Genomic DNA, 16,368 nt, shown 5'->3' with positions numbered 1-16,368 from the left:
TGATGAGATGGCGCCCAGAGGCTGCAGGGTCACAGACGTGTTCCGCGAAAAAGCCCCCAACGGCATGCACGAGTCTGGTTGTGCCTGTTACGGATGGACACTGATGGGCCGCCTGTTAGGACAACCATTGAACCAAGATAAGTTGGAGAACCACTCGAGACCCTGGGCTAAACCCAAAGAGGACTAGACGCCGCAGTCAGTCGTGCACAGGCTTGGCGTCTGTCCACCCAGCGGAGTCTAGTCCTGATGCGGTAATTGTGAATTACATCGGATGACTTTGTATCATGATGCGACTGACCGCGATTCGTGGTCCCATCACAGAGTCTATATCCATATGAAGATGCGTGGGAAGGGAACTGTTGAGTCCCCGTGGCCCTTTGATTGGAAAGTGGAGTTTGAACTTGTGCGTGGCCCCATAAGAACAGCAGCCTGCTCTTCTCGTCCAGAGTGAGTTTTGCTTCCTCGTCTCCTCCGTACTCTTGCACCCACAGGTTGGTCGACCTCGGTCAGGAGAGCGCCAGCATGGATACCGACATGGCAAACGCCTCCACCCTCCAGGCTGGCCCTCAGTCATGGCCCAACACCCCCCAGACCCAGGGAGCCATCGCCGGAGTTTTCGCTGGAATTTTCGCTGGCTGGTCGACCTGGCAGTACGTGGTCACGCTCCTGCTGGGTGTGATCGCGTATGACCAGTTGATGTACCTCAAGCGAAAGGGCTCTATTGCGGGCCCGGCATTCAAGATCCCGCTCATGGGGCCGTTTATCCAGGCGCTGCACCCCAAGTTTGAGGCGTATCTGGCGCAGTGGGCGAGTGGCCCGCTCAGCTGCGTGTCCGTCTTCCACAAGTATGTACTCCTACCTATCTACTAGTAGTCTCCGTCCACTCCCAGCACATTTGAATAAATGCTGAGATGCTCAACCCATCAATGGTAGATTTGTCGTCCTCGCATCCGACCGCGAAATCGCCCACAAGGTCTTCAAGTCACCCGCCTTTGCCGAGCCGTGCATCGTCCCCGTGGCCAAGGACATCCTGGGCCGCAAGGCCTGGGTCTTCCTTCAGGGCCGCGCCCACGCCGAGTACCGCCGCGGGCTGACCCCCCTCTTCACCAACAGGGCCATCTCGTCCTACCTCCCCGCCCAGGAGCGCGTCCTGGCCGACTACTTTGGGCGCTTCACCGCGGCCAGCGACGCCAACGGGGGCAGGCCCATGGCCTTCATGGCGCTGTTCCGCGAGATCAACTGCGCCCTCTCGTGCCGCACCTTCTTCGGCGACTACATCTCCCAGGACGCCGTCAAGAAGATTGCCGACGACTTCTACCTCGTGACCGACGCCCTCGAGCTCGTCAACGTGCCCCTGTCCATGTACGTACCCTTCACCAAGGTCTGGAAGGGCAAGCGCACCGCCGACGCCGTCCACCGCGAGTTTGCCCGCTGCGCTGCGGCCTGCAAGGCCAACATGGCGACGGGCGCGAAGCCGACGTGCATCGTCGACCAGTGGGTGCTGCACATGATGGAGTCGGAGCGGTACCGCGAGAAGGTGGCCGCGGGCGAGACGGACGCCGAGAGGCCGTCGAACCTGATCCGCGAGTTCACCGACGAGGAGATCAGCGAGACGCTATTCACGTTCCTGTTCGCGTCGCAGGACGCGTCCAGCAGCGCCACGACGTGGCTTTTCCAGATCCTCGCCCAGCGGCCCGACGTGCTGGACCGGCTGCGCGACGAGAACCTCGCGGCGAGGGGCGGCGACAGATCCAGGCCCTTTGACCTGCCGATGCTCGAGTCGCTGACCTACACGGCCGCCGTGATCAAGGAGCTCCTCCGGCACCGGCCGCCGGTCATCTTCGTGCCCTACCTCGCCACGAGGGCCTTCCCCGTGACGCCCAGCTACACGGTGCCCAAGGGCAGCATGATCATCCCTTCGTGCTACCCGGCGCTGCACGACCCGGCGGCGTACCCGGACCCGGACGCGTTCGACCCGGAGCGGTGGATCACGGGCGACGCCGAGGCCCAGACGCGCAACTGGCTGGTGTTTGGGGCCGGGCCGCACGACTGCCTGGCCAGGAGGTACGTGCCCCTGTCGATGGCGGCCATGATCGGCAAGGCGGCGCTGGAGGTGGACTGGGCGCACCATGCGACGCCGCGGTCCGAGGAGATTCGCGTGTTTGCGACCTTGTTCCCCATGGTGAGTTCCGAATCCTGAGTGTGCCCTGGTGTTGGTGTGTGCTGCTGTGGCTGTGCGGTGCTAATATGCGTGCTATTTGATACAGGACGGATGCCAGTTGGTGTTCAAGAAGAGGCCCTGAATGGGAGCAGCAACGATACTAACAGCGTTGGGTCTTGGGCTGACGTTAATAATAGCCAGATTGGGGGTTCAGCAGTGGCGTCGCTTACAATGGATAGTAATCTCAACTGAGACAAGTGTATTTCACACATGTACGATAATGCTAGTAATACAATACCAATATCCTCCGACTGCAGACAGACAGGCCTTTGGTCATCCATTCCTTGACGAGTACGAGTACGTACGTATACACGTATAATATAATGGAATACTACGTACCCGGACATAAACACCGACCCCGGGGATCCGCACTGCCGATCGCCAATACCGTGAATGCCGAGCAGTGGGCCACAGAGACCCGCATGGCCGCCCCCCCGCGGGCTGGCTGGGCCTATCTCGTCAACTCTTCATGACGACAGACGCTCCCTGTTCCCTGTCGCTGCGATGCCGCGATGGCGCAATCCCAGCCGCGAGGGGAGAGACACCCAAGAGACACCAGGAGCGCCGAGTACAAAGCTAGCTCCCGACCGGTGTGAACCCCTCATGAACTCCAGTCCGCATCATCACTGAGCCATCACGATGCTCTTCCGGACCCTCAGTCGCACGCTGACCCTGTCGGGTCTGCTGGGCACCCTGCCGGCCCAGGCGCGGGACGACCGGCCCAATATCGTCTTCGTCCTCACCGACGACCAGGACTCGCACATGAGCGGGTTGGAGCACATGCCGCTGACGCAGAAATACCTGGTGGACAAGGGGACCAGCTTTGAGCGGCACTACTGCACGGGTACACATACTGAACCTGGACTATTACACGTCTCACTGCTGACACTGGCGACGACAGTCTCGATATGCTGCCCCAGCCGCGTCAACATCTGGACGGGCCAGCTCTCGCACAACACCAACGTCACCAGCGTGCGGCCGCCATACGGTAGGTCCCTCTGTGCATGGTCTCGACTCCCAAGGACACATGACCGTATGCCTGACCATGATGCAGGCGGCTACCCCAAGTTCATCGAGAACGGCTACAACGACAAGCACCTCGCGTACTGGCTGCAGCAGTCGGGCTACAACACCTACTACACGGGCAAGATGTACAACGGCCAGACGACGGACAACTACAACAAGCCGTCCATCCTCGGGTACAACCACTCGGACCTGCTGCTCGACCCGCTGACCTACCAGTACCACGACTTCGCCGCCACGCGCAACAGCCAGCCCGTGCGCACCGTCTCGGGCCAGTACTCGCCCGACTACGTCGCCCAGACGGCCTACGAGTTCCTCGACCTGGCCCTCGAGGACGCCGAGGACAGGAACAGGCCCTTCTTCCTGACCGTCGCCCCCATCGCCCCCCACTGCGAGGGCACCGGTCCCAGCGCCGGTCCTCCCCCCTCGGCCGAGCGCCACGAGCACCTGTTCGCCGACTACCACATCCCCCGGGGCAGCAACTTCAACCCGGACGACAACGACGCCAGCGGCGCCAGCTGGGTCCGCGACATGCCGCAGATGAACGCCTCCGTCGTGGGCCACATGGACGAGTACCAGCGCCGCCGGCTGCGCTCCCTGCAGGCCGTGGACGAGATGGTCGGCCAGCTGGTGACGCGCCTCGACGACGCGGGGGTGCTGGGCCGCACGCACGTCATCTACTCGTCCGACAACGGCTACCACATCGGCCAGCACCGCCTGTTCCCGGGCAAGATGCTGGGCTTCGAGGAGGACATCCGCGTGCCGCTGGTGTGGCGCGGGCCGGGCGTGCCCGAGGGGGAGGGCAGGGTGTTCCCGACGTCGCACTCGGATCTGGCGCCGACGATTATGAGAATTGCGGGGCTGAGCTACCATGATCGCGAGTTTGACGGCGCGCCGCTTGAGGCACATGCCGACGCCGGGGAGTCGCGGTGGGAGCATGTCGGAATCGAGTTCTGGGGTCGTGCTGTGGCCGAGACGCCCGAGGCTGTGGGCGCGGGGGGTTATGATGGGACGTATGCGGCGAATACGTACAAGGGCCTGCGGATCGAGGGCGACGAGTATGGGCTCTACTACTCGGTGTGGTGTACGCAGGAGTCGGAGCTGTACGACATGAAGGTTCGTTGATGACACCCCCCTCCCTCTCTCCTAGGATCCGTGATGTCCCCTTATCCCCTACTAACACACAGCCAGACCGACCCGGGCCAGATGAACAACCTCCTATCCAAGCACAGCCACCACCAGCCCAACGGCACCGACATCACCGTCCTATCGCGCCCCCTCTCACGCGTCGTCGACCGACTCGACGCCCTGACGCTGGTGCTCAAGTCGTGCAAGGGCTCGACCTGCACGCACCCCTGGCGGGCGCTGCACCCGGACGGCGACGTGCGCAGCCTGGCCGACGCCCTGGGCCACCGCTACGATGATTTCTACGCGGAGCAGCCCAAGGTCAGCTTTGACGAGTGCGCGCCGGGGTACCTCGTCGATGTCGAGGGGCCGCAGGAGCATCATGTGTACAGGGGCTGGGAGGGGATGGGGATACGGCGGAATGCAGCGGATGAGTGGAGCTTCTGGGAGTGATATAAAGGCGCGAATGTGTACACGCATGTGAGCCTTGGATACCTGATAGAATCAACTGCTTCGTGCTATATTCCCGGCCTGATTGCGCAGACCACCTATGCAAGCTGTCGTCCAGAATTCAAGTTACTAACTAGCAGCTACCTACTTGTACATACAACTCACCAATAACCCCCCTGCGTACATGTCGTCTATGCTCATGGCCCACTTCTACACGTATACCGTGAACCCCCATCGTCAAGACCCCCTTCTAATCCCGTACTCCCCACCGCTGCCCCTCTCGCTCTGCACATCGTACTTGACATCGACCCTCACGCCATGAGCAGGCGGCCCGCTACCACTGCTGCCACTGCCCACCAGGTTATCAGCGCTCTCCGTGTGGAAGTGCTCCACCGTCGTCGTCGTGCGACCAGCCCCAACCCCAACCCTAACCCCAGACTCCAGCTCGTGCACTCCACCACCAGTGCCACAGGCGCCGTTGTCCTCTGACGTCTGCTGCAGGTATCGCAGCCCGGCGCGTGCCTTGCGCGAGCGCGACGAGAAGACAGACGAGTCCGTCAGCAGCGTGGGCCGCCCCCTCCTCCGCCGCAGCCAGTTGAAGATGGGGAACAGCGTGGGCAGCGTGCCGCACACGACCATGAAGAAGAGCTCCACCGTCTGCCACACCAGCATGTGGTACGTCGCCCACGTGAAGTCGGTGCGGTTGCTCAGCTGCGCCAGGTACTTGGTCTTGACCCCCGAGCACAGGCTCGTGATGATGTTGAACCCGAACACCACGCTGAGCTGGAACTTCTTGGTGCGCCCGCACTGCAGACGCCAGAAGATGGTCCCGGGGAGGACGGCCAGGCTGGCGTCGGCGAAGGTGTTCCAGACTGGGACGCCGGGTTAGCATGTTCTTCTCGTGCTGGGAGCTGTCGTGTCTTGTCATGTCATATCATGTCATGTCATGTCATGTCAAGAGTGTACGCACTACCTGCAAACTGGCCGTAGCGCGACATGACGTGCGGCGGCAGACACCTACCCTCGACGCGGCTGTCCCAGAGCGCATACGCCGGTGAGCACTGCGCAAAGGTGAGGGTCGAGCACGAGATGCCCACCAGCATCGACAGCCAGATGGTCACGACCCAGATGTAGTACCGCTGCCAGGGCAGCTGGGCCGGGCCGATGATGTTGAGCAGCAGCGCCGACACCGACACCTTGCCAAAGGCCGCGCCCATGATGCCAAAGGGCTGAGCCAGCCAGTTGAGCATCTGCACCATGGCCACGTTGTCGGGCCCCGTCTGCACCACGTCCGACGCGTGCTGGTTGCCGCCGCGCACGCTGTACAGCGTGAGGATGATGCTCCAGCCGATGAAGCACATCTGTCCATGTCAGTGTTGGATATCTCATCCAGCTCAGGGCATCATCTTCGAACGAACCATTGTCATGAACATCATGCCGTCGTCCCACCCAAACTGGCGGTAGTTGGTGCGCACGCTGAAGCGCAGAATCGCCGTGACCAGTGCCACCAGCGTTGTCGACCAGACCGCCCCGATGAGCTCTGGGCTGCGATCCGGCACGGGGCCGCCGGGGTGGGCTGGGCCTATGGTCTGAGGGTAGCTCTCGAGCATCAAAGCCATATTGGTCATGATCTATGTTTGATATTGATATCGACGGGTGGCGGCTCGAAAGTCGTGAACTGGTCGGTGGCCCTCCAAGTCTCCAACAGCGCCTCGCGGGACTGGTGACTTGTCAGCGAGACGAACAAGGCCCTCAGCTCCCACAGACATGATGGAGGAGACGGTGGCTTTTCTAGCATGTTTGTTAGGGATGCTCCGTGCTATTATTGATCTCCCCTTACCCCCCCCTTTGGATGGCTCGAGCCCAAAGATGGCTCTCCCATCGGACTATACTTGTAAGTGTTGGTCCAGACTCGTTGGATGCAGCCATCATTGGCCATCTTGTTGGCCGGGGCGCTGTACCAGCTGGCCGGTACCCAGTCGGCCTCTTTCGATGTCCGGCGTGGCGGTACACTCCAGGATGTGACTGGTCATTGACCGACTATTGACTGCCATTGATGGCCATTGACTGTCGTCGACTTACCATTGTCGGGATATTGTTTGATCATGCCTGGCCCTCGACTGGCCCGATGGGCGTTATGCGGCCAGGGATGTCATCGTAGTTTATGTTTGCCTTGCAGCAGGGTGCCCATCTAGGCAATGGGCAATATTAACCCGCATCTCTCTCTCTCTCTCTCCACGCCCGGATACTGGATGCAATATGACGACCATTTTGGACTTTGGTCATCTGCACAGTAGATCCAACCGTGCCCTCCCATTCATTCGGTGAATGGATCTCTGAAACTACCCCAGCAAGCTGCCGCTCAGATGACTCTTGTTGTGGCGTGTGACGAATATTTCCAATCGACCTTCGCTATGTCCCATAGTAAGAGGATACTACCGATGGGTTTGGGGTCCGTCGAACTTGTGGGCATACTATATATCTCTATCCCCGTTCCTCGTTCCTCGCATCGTCTCACTCGTCGTCCAGCATATAACCCTCCCGAAGCGGTGATTCATCATTGAGGATAAAATCCACCAACCTCTCTAACCCTTGCAAGTCCCCTTCCATGGAGCACCCAAGCTTGCGGTCTACCCAGCCCCTTGTTGCACCTCCTTCTAGACCAATGACGATGGCATTGCCATCCTCGCCGATGAGTACATTATCCGGCTTCACATCCCCCCAGGAAAACTTCGGGCTCATGATCCTGATCTGCGGCTATCTTGTCGTAGATCTCGCGGAAGAGTTGAAGCGCGCGAGGTGAGTCGACAAACACACCCGGAGACACGGGGATGGTGAAGTGAACCCCGTTCACCCGAATGTTGATATCAAAGGCGCCGTGGCCAATGTCCCAACCTTGGATCTCATATGGTAATGTGTGCGGCTCGTCGTCAATCATGGTATGGAATCCACACAATGTTTCCTATTCAATTATGAGAGAGGGAGAGAACGAGAACTCGTTATTGAGAGCAGTAGGGAGAGATTGTGATGGAATGGATCTGAACAAGGTGCACAGATCCATGTTGGCTGGCAACAGTCACATGATATGGAAGTGAACAGCGCAGACCACCAAACTGCGACAAACACGAACGCGTGGCGCTGAAACACCGACGAAGTAAAAGAAGATATAAGGTCAGCTAGATACGGATACCATGTATCATTAATTTAAATACGCCAAGTACGTACAAACCTTATTTATCTTGAGCCCGCCTTTATCGTATGAAAGTCGTTGGTGTAGAACACAAGGTAATTGCTCCTCAAAGATCCTCATAGACTTGGTTTTGATTTTTATTCCTTTGATTCTCTTAAGAACAAACTGCCAATATACCAATATAGTATATATCCTTGCAGCTGGGTAAATGGTCACTCTTACCCGAATAATGCATGCATGATGTGCCTCGGCAGCCCCACACATCCGATGATCCGACTCTCCGAGGTTCTCCATCTCAAGTCTCACTCCTTGAGCAGACTAACAAACATAGCGCTTTCCAAACGGGAAGAATTTACCAGATCAATTCGAGACACCATTCAGGCGTCTCTTTTTCAGGGGATCGCCCACGATCCCGACCGCCCCAGTCTCGTCATGGTGCGAGAATACAAGACACGGGCACGCCAAGTTTGTACCAGATGTCATGAACGAAAGGTTTGTCCATGTATGCAATGTTTAGAAGAGAGTTTAACAGGCATTTCTGGTCAGATAAAATGTGACCTCCAGGTCCGTGGCAAAGACTCCTGCTCAAACTGCTGTCGCGAGGGCACACCGTGTCGGTCAGTCTCATCTCCCTAACCCCCCAACCCCCCAACCCCCCTTTTTGCCTCTAACTCCCTAGTCCTTTTATCCCCTGCCCCTCACTCTCTGCTTGTTGAAATATTTACTGATGCTGCTTAATGAAGAAAGCACATTGGCTCCCGCAAGAAGAAGGTTGCTGGCAGAAGGGATATTGGTGCCCATGGCACAGCACAAAACACTGTAGTGAACATTGGCAACGGAGTAGCATCAGGCAATCAGATTCGACGTCGGCGGCAGACTTGCCCCGTAGCGTCTCCATTACCATCACAAAGCCCGTCAATCCAAAAAGTACACGGTTCGGCCATTGCCCCTGGGAGCCAACCCGATAATGACGTCGTTTCCTCTACTCAGTCTGGTAGAGGCATTGGAGGCAGCCCCTCTTCCTCGACAGTCAATATCGATCAAGGGTATCAGCAACCACCCGCGTGGATGACGCCCTCAAAGTCCCTAAGCAAAGCCCTGATCGAGCTTTACTCTCAGCAGCTGTTCCCTCTGGTCCCCGTCATGGAACGTCGCGACCTCGGCGAGGCTGGTGCAGCACCCATCGTGCAGCAGGCAGTCTATCTAGGGGGCAGTATGATGCGCCGGTCTAAGGACTACCCCGGTAACTTAACGCCGAAGGATTTCCTACTCAGGATAAAGAAACTTCTGTTCTCGGATGAGCAGCCAGATGCGTTTGCCACTCTCAAGAGCCTGTGCATCTTGAGCTGCTGGAGCTATCAGAGCCCGACGGCGGCCTCGCTTGACACCCCTTTGCAATGGTCCGGCATGGCAATGCGTCTCGCAATGCAGCTGGGGCTGCATAAAGAGGCAAGTTATGCTCGCCTAGGGAATCAAAAGTCTGCGAGAAGAATATGGTGGTTTCTTTTTGTACGTGTGACCCGCACCACTTCAGCGTTTTGTTGACGGCTGACCTGAAATTGCCCAAACTAGATCGCAGATACCGTACAATCACTCTGCTACACGCGACATCCCATGCTGTGTCACCGAGAGTTTGATGTCGGGCTACCAGATGTCACAGACTTTGAATGTGCCGACACTGGAGCCATTGCATTTTGCCACTTTGCGAGGCTCTCACAAGTCCTGGGTGAGATTGGAAGATGCTACCGCACCGGCCAGCCCACAGCAGAGGAGGAAACAAACCAGCTACTGCAATCGCTGCAGCTCTGGTTCAACGCCCTTCCCCAGGAGCTCCATCTCTTTGACTTACAGTCATCGAGGCGGCCATACTCCCGGGTCATCAATGAGTTGCATATCGTCGCATATGTTGCCTTGATCTTGATATACCTGCTCCCCGGCCGGCACCGCCAACGGCGAGACTTTTGCGCCGCAGCAACATCAGCCGCCCTTTGCATTGATCAACTGTATGGGGAAGTGCTTCACATGTCCGAGGTCAGCCGCCTGATACCCATCCACTCATGGTTCATCCTATTTAGCGTGGTGCCTCGGTACTATTGCGCCCGCACCCTGGCACTCCACGGCCAGGCCGCGTCATTTCCCGACGAGCAATCCCTTCTGGCGGTAGAAGTTCTATCCGAGATGGCCGAGACATATCCCTCTGCGCAATGGGTCAAGGAGCGAGTCAACAAGATTGTCTACGGCACCGGTACGGGGTTAGACCCATCTGGGCCTGGCGGGAGAGCCGCCCCGGGGACCCCACGCGCATCCTCCATCGCTGTAGATGTCGCAGAATCAACTTCTTCTCCGGAAGGTTCCGAGTTTGAATTTGGGGGGCTCTTTGACATACCAGATGACTGGTGTCCTGGGCTGGCCCACCTGAAGCACAGTTTTGGCCCTGGCGCGAGTACTCAGCATCTGGAGGCGGAGCAATGGGGCCTCGGTGTTGATCTGGATTTGAATCTCTTATTGCCTGGGGTTTCTTTTGAGGATTTGGACACTTTAACGGACTTTTCCTCTTGCGTCAATTTCTATGATTTGTGATACGAGACCAACTTTATTGTTGGCATAAGCAAAACCTGTCTTGGCAGATTTGGTAGTTGATTTATATCGCTCCATCATGTATAGCCGTTATATATACATATCCAGAGCGAGAACTCTTCGTGTATTAGGACCATCCCAGCCGATCCTCGGATTACAGAGCGCAAGGAGATTAATACTTGGTGATTCGTGTAAAGGTGACCTCTTGACGTTGGCTGTCGGCTGTCGGCTATCGGCTGTCACCACGCGCGTTGCCAGATCCGCTCTTGTTGAATACATGTATTCACCCACGCCTAATACCACACAGTTCCATGCCACTCACACTCCCCAGCTTGCCATCATACCCTGCCCGCGGTCCGTGAACAACAGTTTTCCATTGAGATAGCCAACACCGTAGATCATCACATACCGCCAGTGCCACCACCAGAAGTGGTCCTCCGCGCCAAACCAGCCAAACACCAAGTCGAGGTTATAGCAGAGAAGGTTACACGAGCCCAGTACCAGGACGCTCAGAATGGCGCAGAACTGGACAGCTCTCGCTCCGTAGATGCGGTCCACGCAGAAGGCGTTGATCAGGCTGCCCATGGCGCCGCCCATCCCAAGCGGGCAGAAGAACATTGTCCACATGAGCTTGGGTAGCATGTCGCGGAATCCGGAAAAGACGGTGATGCCGACTATGAGCATGATGGCCTCGAAGATGAACGAGTTCAGCCAGAAAAGCAGGAACGGCCGGAGGTAGAGTGTGCGGCGCTTTTGAGCGTTGATCTTGTCATCCTCGGATGCAATGAGAACTTGGAAGGTCCCTGGAGATAGGTGTTCGGATGCCATGATGTGGACAGAGTAGAAATGAACAAGGCGAGTATAGATGGGGTTTATCGATTGTATTTATGTGAGGTTCTGCGCTTCGTAGCTGTCTCCGTTGAACAGACTCATCCACACCATTTATACTTTGAAATAAACAATGAGTTTATGATCAATTGATCACAGGATGGAGTGTCCGGTCCATTGCATACACTGCCGACTGCCGAAGTCTGCCGAAGTCTACCACATCCATGCCTGATACCTGGTGCTTCTCTCGGCAATTTTTGTAAGGAGGGTTTATCTGTATTGATGCTTGTCTGTGATCACGAGTCACATGTACATGTAGGGTGTGGTTCGTCAGATCGTCATCAACAACACATGCACTACCGACAACCGACAGCCAGGCCAAACACCTCACAGCCTTCTCTAAGTAGACTTATGGTAGAAGCTGGGATTTTTGGGGCACGAAATAGTAATGAATGCAGGGTCTGTTTCTCATTTCCCTCACTATCTCAATGATTGGGCCTTGGAACACTTGATCTTGTGCTTTGTTGAGTTGCTCAACGGCTGTCATCCATTGGGGTGCGAGAATTGTTGAGCCCCCCGTATAAGCTTACCTCCGAGACAATCTTCGGAATTTCAACTCTCCAAGACAGATTGTAAACATCATTTGGGTCAGAATGTCGGGTGAAATGACTGGAAGCCGACGTCCTGTCGTGTCACTCTCCTGGGTACAATACCTCCGTCTGCTTTCGGGAATCGTATCAATTGGCGAGTCACCATTTTCTACGACAACTCTATGAGCTCATGCTAACATTTCAGCAGTCGCAAAAGTCCTTTTCAGCCTCGTGTCCGGTATCTTTCGGGGAAAGAAAGGCACGCGGACCTTTGGTCGACATGTCGTGACCTCCGGCATCAGAGCGGTGGGCAAAGCGCCGTCCTACACAGGCACACATTGCAACTAACCCGTCCATGAACAGTTAACCTCGAGTCTGGGAATTCTAGAGCTGCAGTCAGCCCACCATATTTCCTTGTAGCTTCACAATGTTGACTTCTCATAGGTACCTGAGCCCTACCTGGGATCAGGTGTACCAGAAGTTCTGCCGGCTCCACCAGATCGAGCCAAACATTGTCGCAACAGAGGCAGTTACTGGATTCTGGCTTGGCAATAAGGCGGCCAAATGTGTCATCATCCACTTTCATGGTTTTTTAGCCCGATCCGGTCTTCGGTGTACTCGTAACGTGGTTGCTGACACAGATCGCCATAGGGGGAGGGTTCGCCCTCGATATTACATACGAGCATCTTCAATTCTGGCATAAGATTCAGGCGGAATTAGCCACCTCCGGGGTGGAGTTTTCTGTCTTGTTTCCTGCCTATACCCTGACTCCTCACGCGGCGTATCCCACGCAATTTCAGCAGGCCATAGACGCACTGTCGTACGTTCTTCACGACCTAGGACGAGATGCCCAGGATGTTATCATCACTGGGGATTCTGCCGGGGCCAATATTTGCGTTGCCATCCTTTCTCACCTACTACACCCATCCCCAGATGTCACGAGGCTCCAGGTCAAAGGCAAGCTGAGAGGGGTAGTGCTAATATCTCCATGGTTGTCATTCGACACATCGTGGCCAAGCATGACACACAACGCAAAGAAGGACATTGACAAGAAAGAGGCGCTGGAATCGTGGGCAAAGCAGTACTTGAACGGAAAGGCTAGCGACAACTACGCCGAGGCCATCCTAGCACCTATCGAATGGTGGAGGGGCTCGCAGGCTGAGCGGGTTCTCGTTGTGGCTGGTTCAGACGAAGTGTTTATCGACTCTATCAAGGCCTGGGTAGAGAACTTCAGGGTAAGCATTGAACCCTGTAGAGGAGAATTACCTACTAACCCACCAAGGCGGCAAACAACGAGACAAGACTGGCAGTTGCCGAGGGCGAGTTTCATATTGAGCCATTCATTGTCCCAAATTTCGGCGACCATAGCGAGACGGGGCCAGAACGCGAGATCAAGGCTTGGTTACGGGATAACCTTTGAATGGCTCGTGTTTTTAGGTACGGAGTAGGGACTGTGTACCTGGGTTAATGGCGCGGGTGCATGCCATTTCCGACCTCCGGAATTCCCGGATGGCACTTCCTTGCGCAAGGAGCGACCAATACACACATTCCGAAACATACATGCCCAGCCTAATTGAGAAGAACGCACGAAGCACAAGGAGGGGAAGCTATTATGAATATGTTATCGCGAGTACGGGTTCAGCGAGATTTCTTAAGCCAAGGTATCAGTTTGTACTTTAGAGTAAGATGGGCATTTCTTGGCGCGCTGATTCTCTGCATCTCTCATGCTCTTTGCCTCGTATTACTCGACCACATCCAATCCCATACTCCGCGTTTCGTTAGCAACACAATTCATTCGTAGCCTCCGGCCCTATCCGAGCTGCTTATTTCCTGCAGCCTACCCTCGTGGCTAGCTTCCTTCCCTGCTTCGTTCCTTCCTGCCTCTCCCCTTTAAGAGAGCTCTTTCCCTCGCTCTTCCTCGTCCTTCCTCGCCCTTCCCCGCATGCCTCGCTTCTGACACCGCTGATACCCCTCATGTTGCAGGTTTGCACCTTCCATGGGCCATGATCCATCTGCACCTTCTCCATGGTCCTGGGCCCCTGACAGCTAAAGATAGCCAATCCCCGTCGGCCTCGTGAGCTAGGAACCCACATAGCGCGCCACTAGACTAAAGTTGACCCGAGCTCATGGTCAACCCCCCCAGGAGTCGTTAACGGGCCGGGCCTTTGGATCCCACGATTTCACCGCCCTGTCATCCCCAACGCGGCGGTGTGTAGGGCAGGGGGAGTGACATCAGCTAGGTCTCTTAGGGGCTATATTGATCTAGAATCTACGTAGAACCCCCTCTGCGAAGAAAATAGGATGCTCTCGGCCCTTGGTCGTGTGGGATTATGCGAGTCCTCGCCGACCACAATAGGGCTTGCTAGCATGCTCTAGTGTGGCACCCAATTACACGATAGCTCTCTGGGCACCCCATTATGCATTGATAGCATTGACGGATTCGAAAGGAGTCTGTACTCGTACCTCGGGGAGTTCAAATCACCCGCTCTGAATTGCACGAGTACCACGTAATGGATATAACAAACCGCCCTTGTCCCCATTGGCATCGATGCATGCGCTGGTGCTCGTAGACTATACTGGTAGCAGTCTACGAGTGTCTTGGACAGTGCAGAGTGCAGACCGTTTGTTTGCTTGTCTCGCCCTACGAACACGCCCCGCAGCAATCTGAGCACAATATCCTAAAGAACTGAGCATTGTCTGAGACATTGAGGTGTGAATCCTGGTCCGCTCCCCATCCCCACGTCACTGACCGTCGTACCGGTGCCCACAAGACCGCACATCATGGGCGACAACTTTTCCATTGACGACGAGTCTTTCGGCTTCCACGCCCCCGAGATCACCGTCGTTGACCCCAGCGCGCTCATTGCGCAGCTCAATGCTGTTGTCAACAATCCCAATGCCCTCAAGGGCGCCGACGCTGCCCAGAGGGCCGAGATCCAGCGCCTCTCGCGCGCTGCCTCCCGCACCCTAGAGCAGCCCTTTGATACTATGATGCGCATCATGTATTCTGTGCGTTTCTGATACTCAAACTGTAGCTAATTGTAGCCGTTAATTCTCGGATGAAGCCTCTGCAGCTTGTTGCCACTCGCATAGGCCAGGACCACAACATCTTTCCCACCCTCGCTGCCTCGCATGACCCCATCTCGCTGGCCGCCCTCTCCGAGGCCACCCGCCTAAACACCATCGTTCTCGAGTCGGTCCTGGACTACCTGTGTACTCAGGGCATGGCCCGCCAGGTTACCCCTGAGAGATACATGGCCACGAAACTCACCCATTACCTCGATGAGCCACTCCTCCGATCCACCACCATTCACTTGTAAGACCCTCCTGATAGCCCTCTGGTATAATCGCCCGCTCACCCACCGCAACAGCCACAATGCCGTGCTCCCCGGCTTCGCCGCCCTCAACAACACCCTCAAGGACCCCAACACGACCCGCACCGCCTTCCAGAACAGCTTCGACACCGACCTCACCTACTACCAGTGGGCCGAGACCCACCCCCTCGAGAAGAACGCCTTCCACCACTTCATGGAGGAGCACATAGCCAACCTGCCCCACTGGCTCGATGCCTTTGACTTCCGGGACGAGTTTGGCGCCGGCCTCACGGACGACGACGTCGCCTTTGTCGACATCGGCGGCAGCATCGGCCACCAGTGCGAGGCCCTGCGGAGGCGCCACCCCAATCTCAAGGGACGCGTCATCCTCCAGGACCTGCCCGACGTCATCGAGAATGCCCTCCCCGTGCCGGGCATGGAGAAGATGAGCCACAACTACCTCGAGGAGCAGCCCATCAAAGGTGAGCACGCCACCCTCCACCTTCCTCTCCTGTGCCCATAGCACCCAGTACGCTGACCCCAGGGCCGCCCAGGCGCCCGCGTGTACTACCTCCGCCAGATCCTGCACAACAACAACGACGACACGTGCGTCCAGATCCTCCAGTCCATCCTCCCCGCCATGCAGGACGACCACGGCAGCGTCATCGCCATCGACGACAAGGTCCTCCCCAACAACGACGACAGACCCGACCCGGACTCGCCCGGCGTCGAGTACCACACGGGGCTCAGCCTCGCCATGCTCATGTTCTTCAACGCCCAGGAGCGCCGCGAGGCCCACTGGCGCCGCCTGCTCGCCCGCGCGGGCCTCGCCGTCCGCGAGATCCGCAAGTTCTCGGCCACGGACGACGCTGTCATCATCGCGGTCAAGGCCTAGTTGGCTGGGGGGGGAGGAGAAAGGGCCGCCAGTAGCATATACTATAGAAGTCATTTAACATAGAACTATATATGAACAGGATGAACCACAATACTCGGCAGGGAAACAGCTTTAGCTTTAGCTCAGCCCTAGCGGTGCAAGTGGCGTTATGAACA

At 56.8% G+C, this 16,368-nt stretch overlaps 7 protein-coding genes across 7 annotated transcripts; 5 read left to right on the top strand and 2 right to left on the bottom strand.

Annotated features, from left to right (window-relative positions):
• Nucleotides 1-334: 334 nt before the first annotated feature.
• ACO1O0_001464 (cytochrome P450) lies at nucleotides 335-2,200 on the top strand (the record flags this gene model as incomplete). The annotated part of the gene is made up of 3 exons (XM_083190951.1): nucleotides 335-447; nucleotides 492-845; nucleotides 934-2,200. 3 exons carry the CDS (start codon nucleotides 335-337, stop codon nucleotides 2,198-2,200), a joined length of 1,734 nt encoding a protein of 577 aa, XP_083054810.1.
• A 660-nt stretch (nucleotides 2,201-2,860) lies between these two features.
• Nucleotides 2,861-4,822, top strand: ACO1O0_001463 (sulfatase family protein; the record flags this gene model as incomplete). Its single annotated transcript, XM_083190950.1, has 4 exons — nucleotides 2,861-3,065; nucleotides 3,123-3,209; nucleotides 3,276-4,360; nucleotides 4,436-4,822. 4 exons carry the CDS (start codon nucleotides 2,861-2,863, stop codon nucleotides 4,820-4,822), a joined length of 1,764 nt encoding a protein of 587 aa, XP_083054809.1.
• Nucleotides 4,823-5,056: 234 nt separating this feature from the next.
• On the bottom strand, nucleotides 5,057-6,447 carry ACO1O0_001462 (uncharacterized protein; the record flags this gene model as incomplete). The annotated part of the gene is made up of 3 exons (XM_083190949.1): nucleotides 5,057-5,691; nucleotides 5,790-6,180; nucleotides 6,238-6,447. 3 exons carry the CDS (start codon nucleotides 6,445-6,447, stop codon nucleotides 5,057-5,059), a joined length of 1,236 nt encoding a protein of 411 aa, XP_083054808.1.
• A 2,630-nt stretch (nucleotides 6,448-9,077) lies between these two features.
• ACO1O0_001461 (fungal specific transcription factor domain-containing protein) lies at nucleotides 9,078-10,589 on the top strand (the record flags this gene model as incomplete). The annotated part of the gene is made up of 2 exons (XM_083190948.1): nucleotides 9,078-9,518; nucleotides 9,582-10,589. The coding sequence occupies 2 exons, from the start codon at nucleotides 9,078-9,080 to the stop codon at nucleotides 10,587-10,589; spliced, it is 1,449 nt and encodes a 482-aa protein (XP_083054807.1).
• Nucleotides 10,590-10,904: 315 nt separating this feature from the next.
• Nucleotides 10,905-11,414, bottom strand: ACO1O0_001460 (uncharacterized protein; the record flags this gene model as incomplete). Its single annotated transcript, XM_083190947.1, has 1 exon — nucleotides 10,905-11,414. The coding sequence occupies one exon, from the start codon at nucleotides 11,412-11,414 to the stop codon at nucleotides 10,905-10,907; it is 510 nt and encodes a 169-aa protein (XP_083054806.1).
• Nucleotides 11,415-13,023: 1,609 nt separating this feature from the next.
• On the top strand, nucleotides 13,024-13,424 carry ACO1O0_001459 (uncharacterized protein; the record flags this gene model as incomplete). The annotated part of the gene is made up of 2 exons (XM_083190946.1): nucleotides 13,024-13,239; nucleotides 13,287-13,424. The coding sequence occupies 2 exons, from the start codon at nucleotides 13,024-13,026 to the stop codon at nucleotides 13,422-13,424; spliced, it is 354 nt and encodes a 117-aa protein (XP_083054805.1).
• Nucleotides 13,425-14,785: 1,361 nt separating this feature from the next.
• On the top strand, nucleotides 14,786-16,213 carry ACO1O0_001458 (uncharacterized protein; the record flags this gene model as incomplete). Its single annotated transcript, XM_083190945.1, has 4 exons — nucleotides 14,786-15,013; nucleotides 15,040-15,320; nucleotides 15,376-15,800; nucleotides 15,873-16,213. The coding sequence occupies 4 exons, from the start codon at nucleotides 14,786-14,788 to the stop codon at nucleotides 16,211-16,213; spliced, it is 1,275 nt and encodes a 424-aa protein (XP_083054804.1).
• Nucleotides 16,214-16,368: the final 155 nt, after the last annotated feature.

Source organism: Amphichorda felina, assembly GCF_050947745.1.
Source record: "Amphichorda felina strain 45539 chromosome Unknown scaffold_1, whole genome shotgun sequence".
Taxonomy (NCBI): domain Eukaryota; kingdom Fungi; phylum Ascomycota; class Sordariomycetes; order Hypocreales; family Bionectriaceae; genus Amphichorda; species Amphichorda felina.
The sequence above is the reverse complement of the archived record's forward strand: the minus strand, read 5'-3'. Positions and strand labels throughout refer to the sequence as shown.